Raw genomic sequence first — 17,923 nt, 5'->3', positions numbered from 1 at the left:
ACCCTCACGCACATGGATTTCTGATCAAATAGTTCACAATTTAAAAAATTTCCCTGCTCTAGGGGAAATGTAAGCTAATTTTTCATAGCAGAGTTTGGTTTTACTTACATCTGTATTGCAGGAGCGATACCGTTTCCTTTCCCCAAGGCAATATTTTCCACCTCCTGAAGGTCTGCAAACACATTTTGTTTAACATGTGAATATAATATATCTAACCACATAAACAGTATATATATTGCTTGATGAAAACATATTAACATTTACTTTAAGAAAATAAAAAATCTGACATTTTATTAGTTATTAAAATAATAATCATGCTGGTGTTAGTTAGCAATAATGATTATGGTTGCTGAACAAAAAATTAAGGCAATCTACCATGAGTAACTTTATAAGGCTCTTAATTGTGATGATATACATTCTTAAGAAAATGTAATTAAATCAATGTATTTTCTAATTATCATGGTAAACAGGTATTCAGCTCAACACAATGAGTTTAAAAATCATTTATAATGAAAAGCCATTTGAATCATATTTAACAAAACACATAATCTGATACTATATGTTCATCAAGTAGAAAATGGAAAGTTTGTGTTTTTTTCCAGACTGGAAATAAGGAAAGGACACAAAATAACTCCCTGGAAATAGCTTCAGCTCAAAGTTTTTAATTCAGAAATAAATTTCTATCTCAATTCAAATATTACATGAAGTTTTAAAAACTTCAGTTTCAAAAAATTAAATCTAAATCTAAGATAGCCTTACATTATATAGATACTTTATATTACATTCAAATTAGGATGTTAAATACGTGTTATACATAAATTAATTTTTGGAGTCTTTAACATTAGAGAAAGTCATATGCTATTATTTGGACATGCAATTTTTGAATGGAAAAAACTAACTTGTTCTTTTAAAAGAGGTCCAAGTCATTCTCTTAAGTATTTGGGTATATTATTTATTATCATAGGGTTTTATACTTTTGATTATTAAATTACAGTAGCCTGCAGTTGAACTTAGGTTAACTATTCTGCACTTGTTTTAAAAAGATCAAGTCTCAATTATAATTTTGGCCCACTGGTATCAATGAGATAATTAAAGTTACACTTTGAATATATTTTGAATGCTAGTGAATGCTGACTTTAAGCAAGGGATAGAAATGGCCTAGCTTGAACCAGCTGGGAGAAATGTGTTGGTCAGACAAAAACAAGGTAGTGGGGACGGTGGTGGCAATGCTGTTTTATAAGTGGGTGACAGCTCTGTTTAGCAGGATGGTAATAATAGAAAGTGGGAGAATGAAAACACAGAACTAATACAAAGGGAAACAATTTCAAGCTAAAAAGAATAAAAGAGAAGAAAAGAGACATTTAGAGAGAGGAACCAAAGACAGGTATCCTGAGTTAAAATGAGAAAAAATAAACAATAAAAATAGACCATCTTCTACCCCAGCAGGGGAAAAAAGCAGAAGTGATATTATAACACCATTCTGCACCAAATAATTGTCAGGAAAGAAGGTCCTCAACCTGAGCTCTAGAAAGAAATGAGAGCACTCGACATGAAGCAGCTAAGGAGCAGTTTAGTCTCCAGGAGGACACGCAAGACCAACTAAAGGAATCATCCACCTTCAATGGGCACTGGTGGAAGGGAGAAGCAATACAGCTAGCAAGAAATACTGATGGGGCTGGCTTTATGCCAGGGGGACTCCGGCTGGAGAAGAAGAGTGGTGGGAGAGGAGCAGTCTGACCTACATAAAACAATCGTGAGGAGAAAAGTGGATGCACCTCCGGAAGGTGATTAATGGGGGCATGTGAATGGAAACTATTTTAACACATGGGCAGTATTCTTTTCATTGTGATTTGTGATGCGAATCAAGGCATTTCAACCCTCAAAGTGCTCTCATTGGTCCTTTTAATACTAATGTAGCAGTAATAATTTTATGTGACATGTGAAAAGACCTTATGCTTCCTGGGAATAATGGTAATGTAGCTAATACAAGACCTGGATTCATCCATAATTCAGTAGTTTTTGGAGGAGGAAATCTATCTGATTACTACTAGATTAAAAGTCTGGCTATATCTGGGATAGATACACAATGCTTTTCTTTTTTCTTTTTCTTTTATTTTTAGTTACATAGGAAGGTGAAAAGAAGAAAAAGAAAGTCTGTCTAACAAGGCTCCTCCACTTTCCAGTGCCTATTGCTTGTTCTGAAGACAAGCACTTGGCTCACTAGTGAAACGTTTTTACAGATAACATGTGAAACCACAGCTTTGAATCATTTCCAACTGTGTCTTTTTGTTGGCTCCGGCTTACTTTAGCTACTTACGCTGGACTGTCACAGTGTCTTAGGGATGAGGAGACGCCTCCCCCGCAGGTCCTGCTGCACTCTCCCCATAGTGACCAGGGACCCCAGCCCCCATCTATGCTCTGGGGCCAAGTGCCAAAAGGAACACAATCTCCCTGATAACACCACTGCAAGATTTCACAGAAAACAGAGAATTAGCTTTTAGGCAGATAGAGCTATCAGGATAGAAATAAATACATAAGGGTCAGGCATTAGCATTCTCCCAATAGATAACAGACTGAGAGTTCTTTAACTGTGTTTAGACATTGGTAAAGGTGCATGTGATTTGCAAATTATCTTTAGCTAGGCAATGATTTATAAATCTCTAACAAGTACCAGGAGTCTAAAAAACTTGACTTTACTTCTTTTTTCCTTATTTCTTCTCCTCCAGACTTTTAGTGTTTCTCATTATAGAGACCTCAAAACTCTTTTTTAGATATTTTAGTATTAAAACATTTTTTTCTTTATATTCCACTATTATTAGACTCATGGAATGATAACGCAATATGGAAAGTTCCCCAGTAAGGAATTTTTATGATGGTAATTGCTTTTTCTTTAAAAAAAAAAAAGGCCAGTTGAGGCTACAATAGTAAAAGAATGTGTTGTGGCATTTCATCTACATGACTGCTGCAGACATAATAAAAGTAATGCCAAGACACTAGGGACAGGGTACAAAAAAACCCTTATACACAGTGACTAGCCATGTGTATAGTCCCTGCATGAACATGTGTACTGGAATTCTTCTCAGCTTTACTCTCTGCAATAAACCACACATACTGCACATAAGTAGAAAGTCAGGAATAATTTATCGAGATGCAGACATCGCATAATCAGCTCATAACTCTAACATGATAAATCTTATTTGCAGAATTGGTAAAAATGATTTTTTTTTTAAACCAAGCATTAGGCTAGGCTTTTATTGGTGCATTTTTCAGAGTTATCAAAATTTGATGAACCATACTGATGCTATGAAAGTCATTTGTTTATATGAATAACAATAGGGAACATTATTAGAGTTGAGTAACTGTCAGCAATGTTAGATTGTTAAATAAAAATTCAACCATTATATTAAAATGTAAAGGGATTATGACATGTGATGCTTTGAAAGTAATCAGTTTATTATATTAATTCTGTATATCCAGAATTCTTTCACTTTCACCATTTGTACTACTACCACTCTAGACCAAACTAGCAAATAGATCAGCTTGTTATCTGGTCCCCCTGCCTCACTTTCTTCTACGTATAATCAACCTATTCTCCAGCGAGCTATCAGAGAGCTCTTTTAAAAACATATTATGGCATTATGTCACTTTTTGGCTTAAAAGACTGTGGTGGTTTCCTCCTTCCCTTAACTCTGTTCAACGGTGGCCTTTGTGACCTAGCCTCTGCCTCCTTCTCCAGCCTTATTCTCTTTCTGGTACAGAATGTTCCAGACACACTGGCCTTATTTCTTTTCCTCCATACACTAAACCTGTTCTCTCCTCAGGGCATTTGCATTTGCTGGTCCTCCTGGGAATAATCTTCAGATTCCTTATATTGTCTTCTCATCGTTTGGTCTCAGGTCAGGTGTCACTCAATCAGAGAGGTCTTTCCTTGATCACTCTTATTCTGAAGTGGCTGTACTTCACTATCCCTTCCACCCTCCCCTCCCCCTACTCCAGGATGTATAGAGATTACATCCTCCTGTTTTAGCTCCCTCTTACACCTACTTTAAATCACCCTATTTATTTCTCAGATTACTTCCTTATTATTTTTATTGTCTCCTCTCCTTAGTATGTAAAAGCCTTGAGAGCCAAATGTGGCTGTTCAAATTTAAATTAATTAAAATTAAAAAGTCAGTTCCTTAGACCCACTAGCTACATTGCTAGGGCTCCCATAGCCACATGTGGCCTAGCGGCTATGATGTTGGACAGAGCAGATACAGAACATTTCTATCATCACAGAATGTTCTAATTGGAAATGTTGAATGTCTAGAACAGTGCCTAGAATGTAGTGGATATGCAACAAAACTTTATTGAATGAATGAATACATTAAATTATAGAATCCTGTGTCCTGTTTTGGTTACTACATTTCAGGAAGGAACTGGAGATACTGGAGGGTAAAGATAGTCATATTCATCTTTGCTTCCCTGGTAGTTGGCACTCAGAGAATATTACAGTAGTTGTAACAACATAAAGGATTTCTTAAGAAAAGTGCTAAGCAATTAGGCAAGAGGAAGTCAAAATTTGGTTGGCTATAAGACCAAACATTCTGACCCTAAATCTAATAAATATTAAAGTAGGACATTAAAAAAGATTACAAGTTTTGGGCAACAAAAATTACCATGAAGAAAAAGAAAATCATCTGTCCAAAATGATGAAGCAGAGGTAGTTGGCTGAACTGATAATACAGTACCAACTCTGGGAGCAGGGCTGCTAATAATGTACATGTGAGAGGGAGAATGTTCCAGCTGCCAGCTTATGATTTACCTAACTGATCTTGAAGACCAACCATGTGCATAATGATATACCAATTGCGTTAGATTTTCATCTATATAAAAGTCACAACAGTGGACCAAATAATCTCCAGTTTTACATTTTTGTTATTACAAGTAGCTATGTGTAAGAATATTTATGCCTGCACCTATGAGAGTAACTGAGCAATGTAGTATTTACCAGCAATTACTGTCTTTTCCTGTGGTTTCAATTAATGACACTTAATACTAAAAAATTCCAAATCTTAAAATTTGCCTATTTTCTTCAAGTTGGAAACTTAGCATTACTGATTTCAAATAACAATAAAATTTGATTTTACATTTATTTTACATAATCACAGAGCTGTACTTAAAGCTCAAAGAGGTTTTAGAATTCATGTGGTCTAAGCACTTCATTTTTTCACATGAGGAAAGCAGAACCTGAAGGAGGTTGACTTGCCCAAGGTCACTTACTGGCAGAAAAGGATTAGCTGTCCAAATACGCACAAAAAACAAGTGGAAAAAAAATCAATTGGATGTGCAGGATTACATATTTGAAGACATTAAAGAATACATTAGTATATTTTACTGAACTGTTTTTACTACCTAAAATACAAAATAACACTAGAGATTTTTTAAAAAACCCACTTAGCTGCAAGTATACAACCACATGTTATTTCATACCTCCTTGAGTATTCTTATAATTAGTAGAGCAAAAAACTCTCAGTTTTTGCATTTTTCAGGAGACAAAATTGTGAAGGTCACAAAAACACTGAAAGATGTAGATTCTAAAGTATTTAATAATATTGTTTTACATGTGTCCTAGATGCACACAAAATGTAGCACAGGGAAAGAACTCACATAAATTCTCTTGTTTTCCTTTTAAAACTTATTCTGAAGGTAAAAGATAAATACAAATATTCAGTTTGTAAAATGTTGCTCAGTTCTTACCATTAGTTAATATCTACAGAGCAGTAGTATTCTATAAGTGGTTTGCTAAAACCTTTTACTGCATAAATTTATGCTATTGATTATATCTATTCCATAGAGTTATAATAGACAATTATATCAGAAAGTTAAATAACATAGATTAATGGGTAAAGAATGAAGAATTCATAATAATAAGTATCAGTCATTTAGCAGCTGACAAGAGACTAGTGTCTAGTTTAACAACTAATTAACAACTCAGTCTGTGTGGGGATGACTTCAGTCTGTGGGTATCCTGTGTTACAAACTTGAGTTCTCATTCTAGCAATATCTTTCTTTGGTCCAGAGCAAGTCATTTGTTTCTTTTCTTTAGTTTCCCTGACTACAAAATGGGGACTAACTTTAGTTTTTGATTATAATATGATTTGGATTAGGATGACTATAGAAATTAGTTCTATACAGACATACCCTCAAAGAAGTTAAAAATCTATCAAACAACTTGTTTAATTTTGCTCTCTAGCAAAATGTTCTTTTGTGCCTTCCCCTCACCTTGTGTTTATAGGAAAGGATCTCCTTAGAATTTTTGCTACTTCTCCTTCTGGTAGTATTAAGTATCTTGATGTAGTACATGATTTTAAGAGAAGAAACTTATTTAACTTAATAAGTTTTTTTAGAAACCTATAGGGAACTTCAGGTGAATCCAGTTATTTGAGCTAATTTTCTAGATGACTATATTAACCAATATATACTAAGATTTTAATGTAAGTCATAATTAATATAATTGGATTACACCAAATAAAGTAGATTCAAGTATAAAATCCTACAAGCACATTAAAGGTGAGAATTTTGAGTTTTGTATTTTCTATTTTTACCCTTTTTTTTTAATCTAAAGGTGCCAAACTGTAAAAGCTCTATTTCCATAGGCATAGAATTTTACTTCATGTCTTAAGCTAGAAGAGTTCAATATTCAGATGGAAACTAGTTTTTAATCTTTATTCCCAAGGGTTATATCCAATCTAGTGATTTTGGACTATTCTAAATATCAGTCATATTACTATAGCCTAAATGATCCAGATAAATTGGATAAATCTGGCTTTCTTTTTGCTAATTCAGGTGTGTTTAACCAGATTCAGAAAGGTGAAAGAAGTGAAACTATCGCATTCAAAAATAAAAATTCATATTGCCCATTCTTGCTTTTCACATTCCTTCTAAATAAAAGAAATATGTCTTTAAAACTATCTAGAAAGATGATATATTCTAGTGAAACACTTCTTTTCTTTTTTTTTTTTTTTTTTTGCGGTACACGGGCCTCTCACTGTTGTGGCCTCTCCAGTTGCAGAGCACAGGCTCCGGATGCGCAGGCTCAGCAACCATGGCTCACGGGCCCAGCCACTCCGTGGCATGTGGGATCCTCCCGGACCGGGGCACGAACCAGTGTCCCCTACATCGGCAGGCGGACTCTCAACCACTGTGCCACCAGGGAAGCCCAAACACTTATTTTCTTAAGAAACACTTATTAATCATTAAACAACATCTCTTTCTGTTAGGCCACTGAATTTCATGATCTCCATCAGGGAATTGTCTTAAGCAAGATATATTATAAATCAAAAAATCTAACTTTGAAAATTTGTCAGAATTCTACAAAGGAAAATTTCAAAATGAGTATATATACAGTATTTTTAAATAATTTTTTAAAACTAGATATATTTTAGGATGTGATTATGGTAGATCTTGTACCACAGCCAGCACTGGGTCTAGGCAGCATCTGGAATAAGATACCTCTAAGGAAATCCTAAGATTTTAAAGGAAGTGATATTGGTGATTCAATATAGAACATTCTTCCTAAATCAGAAAAGCTGAGAGTTGGAGCACAGTGCTATTAAAAGCCTTATCTTTCTGCTCTGCAGGTGCGGGAATGCTAAAGTTTATTTCAGCCGAAATTCTAAATCAGAACTTGTCATCCCATACTATTTAAATTTCTAGAGCAACTGGAAGAGTCATTCTTTCTTCACTTCTTGTGTTTATAGTTTGGGACTCAGTCAAAACATTTTACATTCTACTTTAAATGAATTAAGATCTAAGGCTGCAAATGTCCTATTATATATCCAGTGTTTTAGAAGGGCATGTAATAATCCTATTCTAATCCAGCCCCGTGTTTCCCATGCAAAAATATTAGGAATCAATGTCATGTATATGTAAGCCCAAATGCTGGGTTATGTCTCTAATTGGGGCTTGTAGAATCATTAAATCAATCTCTTGGCAATAAACCAAGTATTTGAAACCTTCTTTGTGGTCACCATCAGAGCTTGGACTGGGTTTTGATTATCCTTAATATCCCATTCAGTAATAATGCCAACACTGCTATCAGAGTTTTTATAGTGTAGATCTTTGTTTACCATTTCATCAAATATGGCATCCCTCCGATTTCTGTCCAAAGGGCTATTGTTGATGCCATGTCTAAGAAAAGTTCTTTTGGCTGAAAGTTATATTGATTGATTTGTAGAAGCGTGACCCATGGACACGCAGTACCAGCACACTGTCTGGGCTCATCAAATTTCCTCCTTTGGTTAATGCTACTGTCCCTGAGCACATCCATTCAGACCATATGGTTCTTATTCAGTCCTTGAATGGCTTATTCAGGCAAACATCCAATGGCTGTAATAGCGATGTCAGACCCCCCAGGACTCACGCAAAGATCAGTTTTTAATTTTTTGGCCATATTTCTTACTCCATCTGCTAAATGTGCATGGAACAGTTCCCATACTTACATGGAACATTTGTGGAACTGTGCCCCCGGGCAAAGATCCCATATCTTTTGCAGCCAGAGTTTGACGAGATCATTGTGGATCCAGTCCTCTGGATATGTCTATGCTATCACTTGAGCCATATTTCTCCCCTCCCCCCAACCTTTTAAAAAAAGATTTATTCAAAAAGCTATGAGCAGCTTTGGTTTTATCCTGCTGGCTAGACAGGATGTAGGTTCTTTCTTGTTCCTTCTGATGAGAGTAGTTTTGAAATTCAGAGTTAAGATCAGAGGTCGTGGATATACCATTCATGCTTCTGAGACACACAAATTCATGCTTATAGTCTGTTATGCTCATTACTGCCAGTTAAGACAGTCTGGCAAAGAATTTTCTGCCCACCATCATCTAAGGCTGGCACATAATAATGAAAAGTAATGATGATGCTCTAGTAATATAAATTAACACCATCCCTCTGAGGAAGGCAACAAAAAGCTCACTGAGATATTATCTCATTCCATCCTCACAATATCTCTATGAAATATGTAAAAATAGATTTTCTCTCATTTTAAAGTGGAGATTCATTATTTTGCCAATTTTAACACTATCATATATCCTTAGCTCAACGTTCTGTCTGGGTGCCTTTTTTATCGTGATTCCAGAGGTAACAAACTGTTACAGGTAAACAAATGAAAAATACACTTAGTAATAAAGGGTAAAACATATTGCTAACCCATCTCAGGCTCAGTGACTCACTATTCCTGTGACAATGAAAATCTGCTTTTTATTCTACACAATTTCCCACCTGAAAGTAAAGTATAATCAGAGGCAGTATAGAGGGGTAAAGTTTTCCTCTTTGGAATCAGAAAGACCCAGGCTGGAATCTCAGCTCTACTATTAAATTGCTATGTAATCCTAGGCTTTCAAGTCTCACTTTCTTCATCTGTAAAATGGAGTTAAAACAGTACCCACCTTATAGGTTTTTTGTCAGTAGTAAACAGAACAAATATGTGCCCGGCATAGTGTAAATATAAAACTATTCATTATCATCGGACTTCCCTGGTGGCGCAGTGGTTAAGAGTCTGCCTGCCAATGCAGGGGACACGGTCCGAGCCCTGGTCCAGGAAGATCCTACATTTCGCGGAGCAACTAAGCCCATGTGCCACAACTACTGAGCCTGCTGCTCTAGAGCCCACAAGCCACAACTACTGAGCCTGTGCGCCACAACTACTGAATCCCACGTGCCTAGAGCCCATGCTCCGCAACAAGAGAAGCCACTGCAATGAGAAGTCCGCGCACCGCAATGAAGAGTATCTCCCACTTGCCTCAACTAGAGAAAGCCTGTGTGCAGCAACGAAGACCCAACGCAGCCAAAAATAAATAAATAAAATAAATAAATTTAATAAAAAATAAAACTATTCATTATATTATCATCATTATTACTGATAATGTCAACTATTTATAGATGGCAAGAACACAGACTAGCCACACAAAGTTGACCAGACCAACAGAAAATTTCACTTTAATTTTGTCATTAAGTGTTTGCATGACTGTTTTGGTTTGAGTCAAAATTCTGGGCTCTTGTTTAAGATCCAAATAGGTATAGCCTTAAGAGGAAAATCCGCATTTGTCAATAGTAAACATGTTTCTCTCTTAAGGAAAAAAGCAGCAACAACGAAAATTCATGAATAGATAACACGGCATATGCAGTTAGTTAAAAAATAAGTTAAAAATAATGAAGTGCTCAGCTCACATGAATAGTTCTTTATATTCTTTTTCCCTTAAAAATGCAAGTTGATCTAGTTCTTTGAAAGCCTTTTTATAAATTCAAAGTTAATGATAGGGATATTTTGAGTGTCTTCTCCTAGTACTCTGTCCTTTTTCTTTCTAGGAGTCTGCATGTGTATTTGTTATTTTCATTCATTCATTCATTTAAAAACCTTCTAGTCCTATCCTGAATCTGTCTACAGACCTTCCATGCCTCTGGAAGAATGGCTAAGATTTGTTTCGTAAATTAATTTGAGATGATGAAATCCAATGTATCGCCTTTACGAAACTACACTCTAATGTTGTGAATATTAATGACCTCTTGGTATACAAACTTTGCTATGCTTCCAAGTTCTTAAATAGATTTTCATGGAGCCCAAGATGCTGTGCCAAGATATGCTGGAAGCTGACAAGATTCTAAGGACAGGGTAAGGAGGCAGCCAAGGGGTTCTTTTAACCCGAGCTTTTCCATTTTTTTCAAATGTATATCTCAGGATTATGTAGAATGCATTTGAATAAACGGTTTAAGGATCAAAAAGTTGACAACCATTAGCCTAGATTAAGAAAGTGAATCTTTAGAAATCAAATACATTTCTGCCCCATTTTCTTCACGTTTTCTTGTCTGTGCTTATTCTTATTTATGCTTAGAAGTAATTACATTTCCCTTCTATTCGCTTATCTAAATTTAAATTCAATACTGTCAGCTTTGATATTATTTTGAGCATTTTCTAAGTAGCCTTCAAAATTGTAATTGGCATGTAAATGTCATCTCTGTCAAATATATGCACATAAGCTGTAAGATATGACATTCCAGAGCCCTGCTATTAAGCACAAATGTTAAGATATTAAATACGTGTTTACCATAAAGATGATTGAGTTGAGTTCTGTGTTCTCAGATAGCCACTACTTGTTGTTTACCTATTTAGAGTGATTATATAGTTTATACAATGCTTTCAGGAGAGCTCTGAGGTTTAAAAGAATGAGTTCTTTGTGCTTTGGGTTAAACAATAAAGTAAAATAAAAAGATCCATCAGGCCTAGTAATAGTATTATTACAGGCAAATAGAAACAGTGGCTGATTGGTATAGATCACAATAATAATAATCAATCAGTGGCAAATAGAGAACCAGATTCTCACTGTGACTTTCCCCTTATAGTTGTGTATTTCTTCGAAGTACAGATTGATGTAAATTGCTACTTGTAAAAAAAAAAAAAAAAAAAGAAAAAAAAATTGCTACTTGTCATTGACAAGAATTGTTGGTTCCAAAATAAACCCAGATTGTTGTTTCAAGAATGCAGTTCCCAATATTTTCTATTACATCTATGAAAAAAAGCAAGGAATTCTTGGTAGTGTGTGAAGGTCTCTGTATTTTTATTGGCTACTTATAAAAGTTTCAAAAAAAGATCCTTAATCTTTAAAAAATGACCCTATCAATTCATACATTTAGCATAATTTACCAACATTTCCAAACTCAGCATGGAAAAGCCATCAACATGGCACTAGGTCATGGGTCCCGAATGAAGCCGTCAGCAAGGATTAATAAACTGTGACAGCTGCCCAAAAGCTTTCATTCTTTTTATTTAAACGTCAGATTGCAAGCTGAAATTCAGTGTAATCTTTTTTGAAACTAGCCCAACTAACATGGAAGAAGTCAGAACTGAGAACAGATGACAGTGTCGTTATTGTTGTAAATTCAGGCCATAGCAATAAATTTTAGAATCCACATATATAGCAATTCCTAAAGAATTTCAGGAATAGCCTAAAATATTCTTATCTGTTTGAACAATTCTTAATAATTATAGTTTTTGAAAACTAGGCTGATGAAACTGAAAATTATTTAGCAACAATTTCTATGCTCAATAAATTAACTATTCTTCTACTACTAGATCTTTCTCTCACATTGCAATTTAAAAGTGACTCATTAGACCATAGTTATAAAATCTACTTTAGGATCACATAATTTTCTTGGATACTGTCGGAAAAAAAACAGACATATGACTAAACAGACTCTATTAAATAAGATTGTTGTTGAACGTTTTTGTGCAAATATAACTCAAACGTATACATATAGAAAGGTGAAACTGACCCAGAAAATGCTCACTATACTTTCCTAAACAATGCATATTTGCAGATATCAAGATAATTCATTAGGCTAGGAATTTATTATTTTCTCAAGCATATTTTAATTAGTATGCATTATTCCCTAGTGGTTGAATATCAACACCAGAAATTTATCAGTTTAGTCTACATGTTAAATAGCTAATGAATCATTTGAGCTTACCCCCTTTTCAATATTCCCAGTTTGACAGAGTGTTCCCTCAGCTGCGGGAATACTGTTGGTGACACAGCGGTTGCTTTTGCTGAGACACCAGAGCTCTCTACACACTTCCTAGGAAAGAAGGCAAAAGCAAGTTGATCAGAAGTAGAGACTAAAATCATGTCCACTCTTTTATAAAATTACCCATAGTATATAAGCAATACTAAGCATTACTTGTCTCTTGCTGTTGTTGAAGCATCATAGATGAGGATTTTGGAGGTGGTCCTTCTGGAAGGTAGGTTACTCGTTTCACAAAATCATTTTAATATTTGTCTTTATGATTCTATTTCAGTGGATAAAGTATATCTTAGTTTTTAATATTGATTAGAATCTTTTTAAAATAATGTGCAGAAATTTCATTAATAGAGAAGAGTAGTGAGAAAGAATGAATATGTAGAAAGGAAATATATGTTTATTACTCCCCAAAATATACAATAGCACAAACTTTCCAATTACTAATAGAGTGGCCAAGTAGGTGATTTCCTAGTCCTACTGAAATATTCAAATAAAGTGTATTTTTTAAAAAGAGAGAAAGAGAGACACTATGGGAATGGACAGGAAGTGATTTATAAAATTCATAAATGCCTAAAGAACAATCTAGCAATGTTATTTGCAGTTCATCAATGTAGCCCACTTTCATGAAAGGGAAATTTGGTTTTGAACAAATGCTGCTATTTATGTGCCATTTCCATAACTGATATATTTCAGATGTTATTTGGCGCTGTTTTGTCTTCTTTATTATGATTTCTCATTATCCCACCTCACCATGGGAGAATTACACTTATTGTAATGTTGGCAATATAAAATACCTCATTTTGTTCACACTTATATTAATCTATCAGATTTTAAAATAAGCTGTCCAACATATCCCAAAGTAAAGTCTTTGAACAGCCAAAACACAGATTGCTTTGAAGAAAATACTCAAATTTTTCAGTTTATTGTTATATATGATCGTCGACTAGCATCATTACTGATATTAAAAGTTTTTAATTTAAACTGGAACCATTAAGTAAAAAATACATATTTGCAATAAAAATATATTAATCTTTTTTTTTTTTTTGCGGTACGCGGGCCTCTCACTGCTGTGGCCTCTCCCGCTGCGGAGCACAGGCTCCGGATGCACAGGCTCAGCAGCTATGGCTCACGGACCCAGCCGCTCCACGGCATGTGGGATCTTCCTGGACCAGGGCATAAACCCGTGTCCCCTGCATCGGCAGGCGGACTCTCAACCACTGCGCCACCAGGGAAGCGCAAAATATATTGATCTTGAATGTAAAGACACATTTATATATAACATTCAATTCTATTGCTATTATTCCCCAACTGCCCTTTTATTCTCAAAACATAATTGTAAGAACTTATGCCACATATCACAAGAAAAAAGTCTGTAACTGTGTATTGTGATAGGTATTAACTAGATTTATTGTTGTGATCATTTTGCAATATATACAAATATTGAATCATTATGTTGTAAACTGAAACTAACATTATGTTATTTGTCAATTATATCTTAATTAAAAATTTTAAAAAAGAATTTATGTCACATAAACACAATTCAGAAATACAGCGGTAACACTGAATTCACTGGTTAACCATTACTACAAATGGAGATGCCTCACAGAGTATAGCAAAAGGAAAGAATCTATTTGGGCCCCTCTTTAGGGTGCTCCACTCCACCAGGCAGAGAAAGAGACATAAAATTTATATTAGACTTTTAAAATACTTTTCAAAATTTATATATCATATCTAATTTATTCATCTGCTTTAAATTCCATGTGGAGAACTACTGAGCTAGAATAAAGTTAAAACATCAGAAAAGAAAAACATGTGCTGTGGATCATAATATAAAGATAAAACTTTCCTGTTCTTACAGTCCAAGGTATTACAAATTCTTTCTTTCAAAGCTTCAGTTTCTGTTTAAAGAGAATGTTATTTATACTACTTTATTCTTCCTTTTCTATAGGAGATGGTTTCTTACTATATGTTCCTAAATATATTCTCTTAGTTTATTTTAAAAGCAGTAGGATTACCATTTTAAGCTCTTAAAATATTATCCCATGTATCAAAAATATTCATATTCAAAGAGAAATATGTTCACAAAAACAGAGACGCATTGCTAGGACAATGTATTAGGAAATTGCTAACAAAATTATCCATAATCCTGGACCATCCTCTTGATATTTTATGATTACTTTAGACAGAAGTAAAAGAAGCCTAAAGTTTCTTTAGACAGAACTATGCAATGAAAATTCTATCATTGAAAAGGACAGTATTCATAGAACCTATTAGGAAAACACACTATTTAGTCAAGTTATAGAAACTCTATTTTCCAAAAATGCCTTGAAAATCTCTACCCAAAATGGCAAGTGCTCAAGATACTCTTTCCAAAACTTTAATCTCAAGATTCACAATACAGTCCTCTGATAAAGCCCCTCTTATCCTTTAGGGAATGACACATTTTGAAAGTTTGATTCTTGCTTTTAAAAGATTTTATTATGTTAGTGGGCTCTCGGGGATTTGAATTCTGCTAGGGCATTAAGTTCTCTCAGATTGCTGTTTAAAGTATGGGACTAGAAATCTAAGGATGGGAAACACTCTCAAGATGTTAAGCTAGTCTGGGAGAAGACTCTGAAGAGTTTTCAAATAGATCTCTCATCTAGAATTTTAACTTGGTTAAGAAAGATTTTGAGGGGCTTCCCTGGTGGCGCAGTGGCTGAGAGTCTGCCTGCCGATGCAGGGGACACGGGTTCGTGCCCCGGTCCGGGAAGATCCCACATGCCACAAAGCGGCTAGGCCCGTGAGCTATGGCTGCTGAGCCTGCACGTCCCGAGCCTGTGCTCTGCAACGGGAGAGGCCACAACAGTGAGAGACCCGCGTACCGCAGAAAGATTTTGATACCCCAATTAAGAATCCCAAGATAAAAAATATTCTCTTGGAAGACAAAAAACAAGAAAATTTTATTTCTTACCGAGAAAGAGGTACACTTCCTGAAAGAATCTGAGAACAATTTCATACTTTCAGAAATACCCTTCTTTCTCTAAACTTTCTCTAAACTGCTAGACCTAGACCATGGTTGATCAAACCATCATGCTGTACACCATAAACTTATACAGTGATCTATGTCAATTATTTCTCAATAAAACTGGGGATAAAAGGTTTAAAAAAGCTGGGGGCTATGCAGATTTCAGTTCAATGTACAGAAAATCTTCCAAAAGTCAGACCTGAACAATCATAAGATAAAACTGAAATTTCCCATCACTGGAGATACTCCAGCATACACTAAATAACCTCTTAGCAGCAATGTTGTAGGCAGGAAAAAAAAGAAAGAAACTAACATTTTTTCAGGGTATACTGTTAATTACTGTGCTAGGCATCTTTGTATCTCATTTAATCATCATGACAATCTTCTTATCTTAGAAATCATGAGAAACTTAGGTTCAGAAAGACTTAGCAATTTGCTTCAATCCTAACTAAATCTGGATTTGAATCAGCTGTCTGATATCAATGCCCAAAATATCTCCACACAATTAAGCTACTTTCAGTTTCTTTTAAATGTATCAAAATTGAATAAAGTCATTGGCCAATTAAGGCTGATTAGTAAAGGTTTACTTGTATTTTAACATTATACAAAAACTCACTAAATGTTCGTAATATCCTTCTACCCTTTACCCGTATTTTAAAGGACGATATCTCAAATTAAGACTATTATGTACTAATTCATAATATATCCATTCAATATATGAACTTAGGCACCAACTTATACATTATTATTATTGGAACTTCTAAATGTAATATCACCACTTAAGGATACTGTTAACATACTCCTCAAAAGTGTTCCATGGTCTTCCAAAAGACAAGACAGTTAAAACATTCCTACTTATTTAAAATTTTAATATCAACTTCCAGATTTCTATTCTATTTGATTTTTCAAATGAATGACACGGTTTGCAAACATTAATAACAATGAAAATATTAGCAAGTATAAATCATAATTAAAAATATATAGAGAGGGTTTTGAAGTAATTACCTAATGAAGAATAATTTACCTGATATTCAGAAAATAACTTTGTAAAGAACTGAACTCAGGCTCCTTTGATCAGAATAAAATAGTTGATTATTTTACAGTCAAAGACCCTTTCAGTACAATAAAAGAAATTAGGATTATCTTTTCTAATGTTTCCATTCTTTTCAAGTAACTATAGCTATTAAATGATGCTAAAAAATGGGAAGAAAAGCCCTTTGATTTACCTGGGAAAATTAAAATTTGCAGTTTACATAAGGGGGCAAGGAATATCATAAAAGCGCAAAACCATTTCACAACTATTGTATCATTAAGAAAGTAAAACAGTGTATGAAGAGAAAATGGCATTTTTATTGCTAGATGTTTTTTTTTTTTAATTTTTTAAACAACTGTAAAGATCAATAAAGATATACACACAAATTTTCTGCCCTTGGGAAACCCTAAAGCCTAGGCCATCTTGGGTCCTTGCTTCTGGATATGAAATATTCTCTTTGTCCTCATTATCCTATAGGTAATATCTCTCCACAGCTATTTGGAATAAAGGCTCATGATGGCCCAGGGGGAGAGCAGAGCACTGAAGAAGTCAAGAAGAAGCATCAGTGATTAGAAAGGTTACTTATCATTGTATCACACAAAGGAAAATTGAAAACCAACATATGGTGACCCTGTGGCCTGACTCCAGGTATTTAGTAGTCATTTGAAGAAAGAGAATAATGCACCCTTATTTCAGCTTTAAATAGGTTAATCCTGTTACGTGGGTAATTTAAGTGCAAGAGATCCTAAAAAAGGCAAAAAAAAAAAGATCATATCTATATATATTTTTTGTTATATATGTATTTTATATATACATTAAATACACACACATATATACATATATAAACAAAAAAATAATCTAGAAATGCAGATTAAACAATTAATTATCAATTTGAAAGGGTTAAAAATTATTAACTTGTTTTAAAAAAATACTTCTAAGAAGCAAACCCAGAGTAAAAACTACTGATCTCTAAGAACACAAATGATTATGAACCTATGATTTTGGCTTGAAATTCAAGGAAAAATAAAAATTACGTCAACTTCTTGTCAAGTATATGCCTGATATATATGTTTGGACTCCAAAAGAATATTGAGGTGTTAAAACAATTCCATACCTTTTATTCCCTAAGCCCATATCAAACCATATTGTAGAATATTTATGCTACCTTAAAATCCTCAAGAAAAGTGATTCTACAATCTCCCTCAGTACAAAATTTCAATATTTAATAACTTGAAATTCTTCCTACCACCTAATCTACAACCTTCCAGCTGTAAAAATTAAGGCGACTGTGTTTTTTTATGCTCTTGGTGGGGAAGGAGAACAATTTG

General features: G+C 34.4%; 1 protein-coding gene across 1 annotated transcript in view; it reads right to left on the bottom strand.

Annotated features, from left to right (window-relative positions):
• ADAMTS6 (ADAM metallopeptidase with thrombospondin type 1 motif 6) overlaps positions 1–17,923 on the bottom strand; it is a gene marked incomplete at both ends in the record, with an annotated part of 263,234 nt that overhangs the window by 86,228 nt on the left and 159,083 nt on the right. The window contains 3 exons of the mRNA XM_082837370.1: positions 109–172; positions 2,318–2,463; positions 12,505–12,612. Of these exons, the coding sequence (XP_082693496.1) occupies positions 109–172; positions 2,318–2,463; positions 12,505–12,612 (318 nt within the window). The remainder of the gene's footprint in view (positions 1–108; positions 173–2,317; positions 2,464–12,504; positions 12,613–17,923) is intronic.

The sequence above is a fragment of the Leucopleurus acutus genome, assembly GCF_964270905.1.
Source record: "Leucopleurus acutus genome assembly, chromosome: 3".
Lineage (NCBI taxonomy): Eukaryota > Metazoa > Chordata > Mammalia > Artiodactyla > Delphinidae > Leucopleurus > Leucopleurus acutus.
Note: the sequence above shows the minus strand (reverse complement) of the source record. Positions and strands in the feature narration are given on the sequence as shown.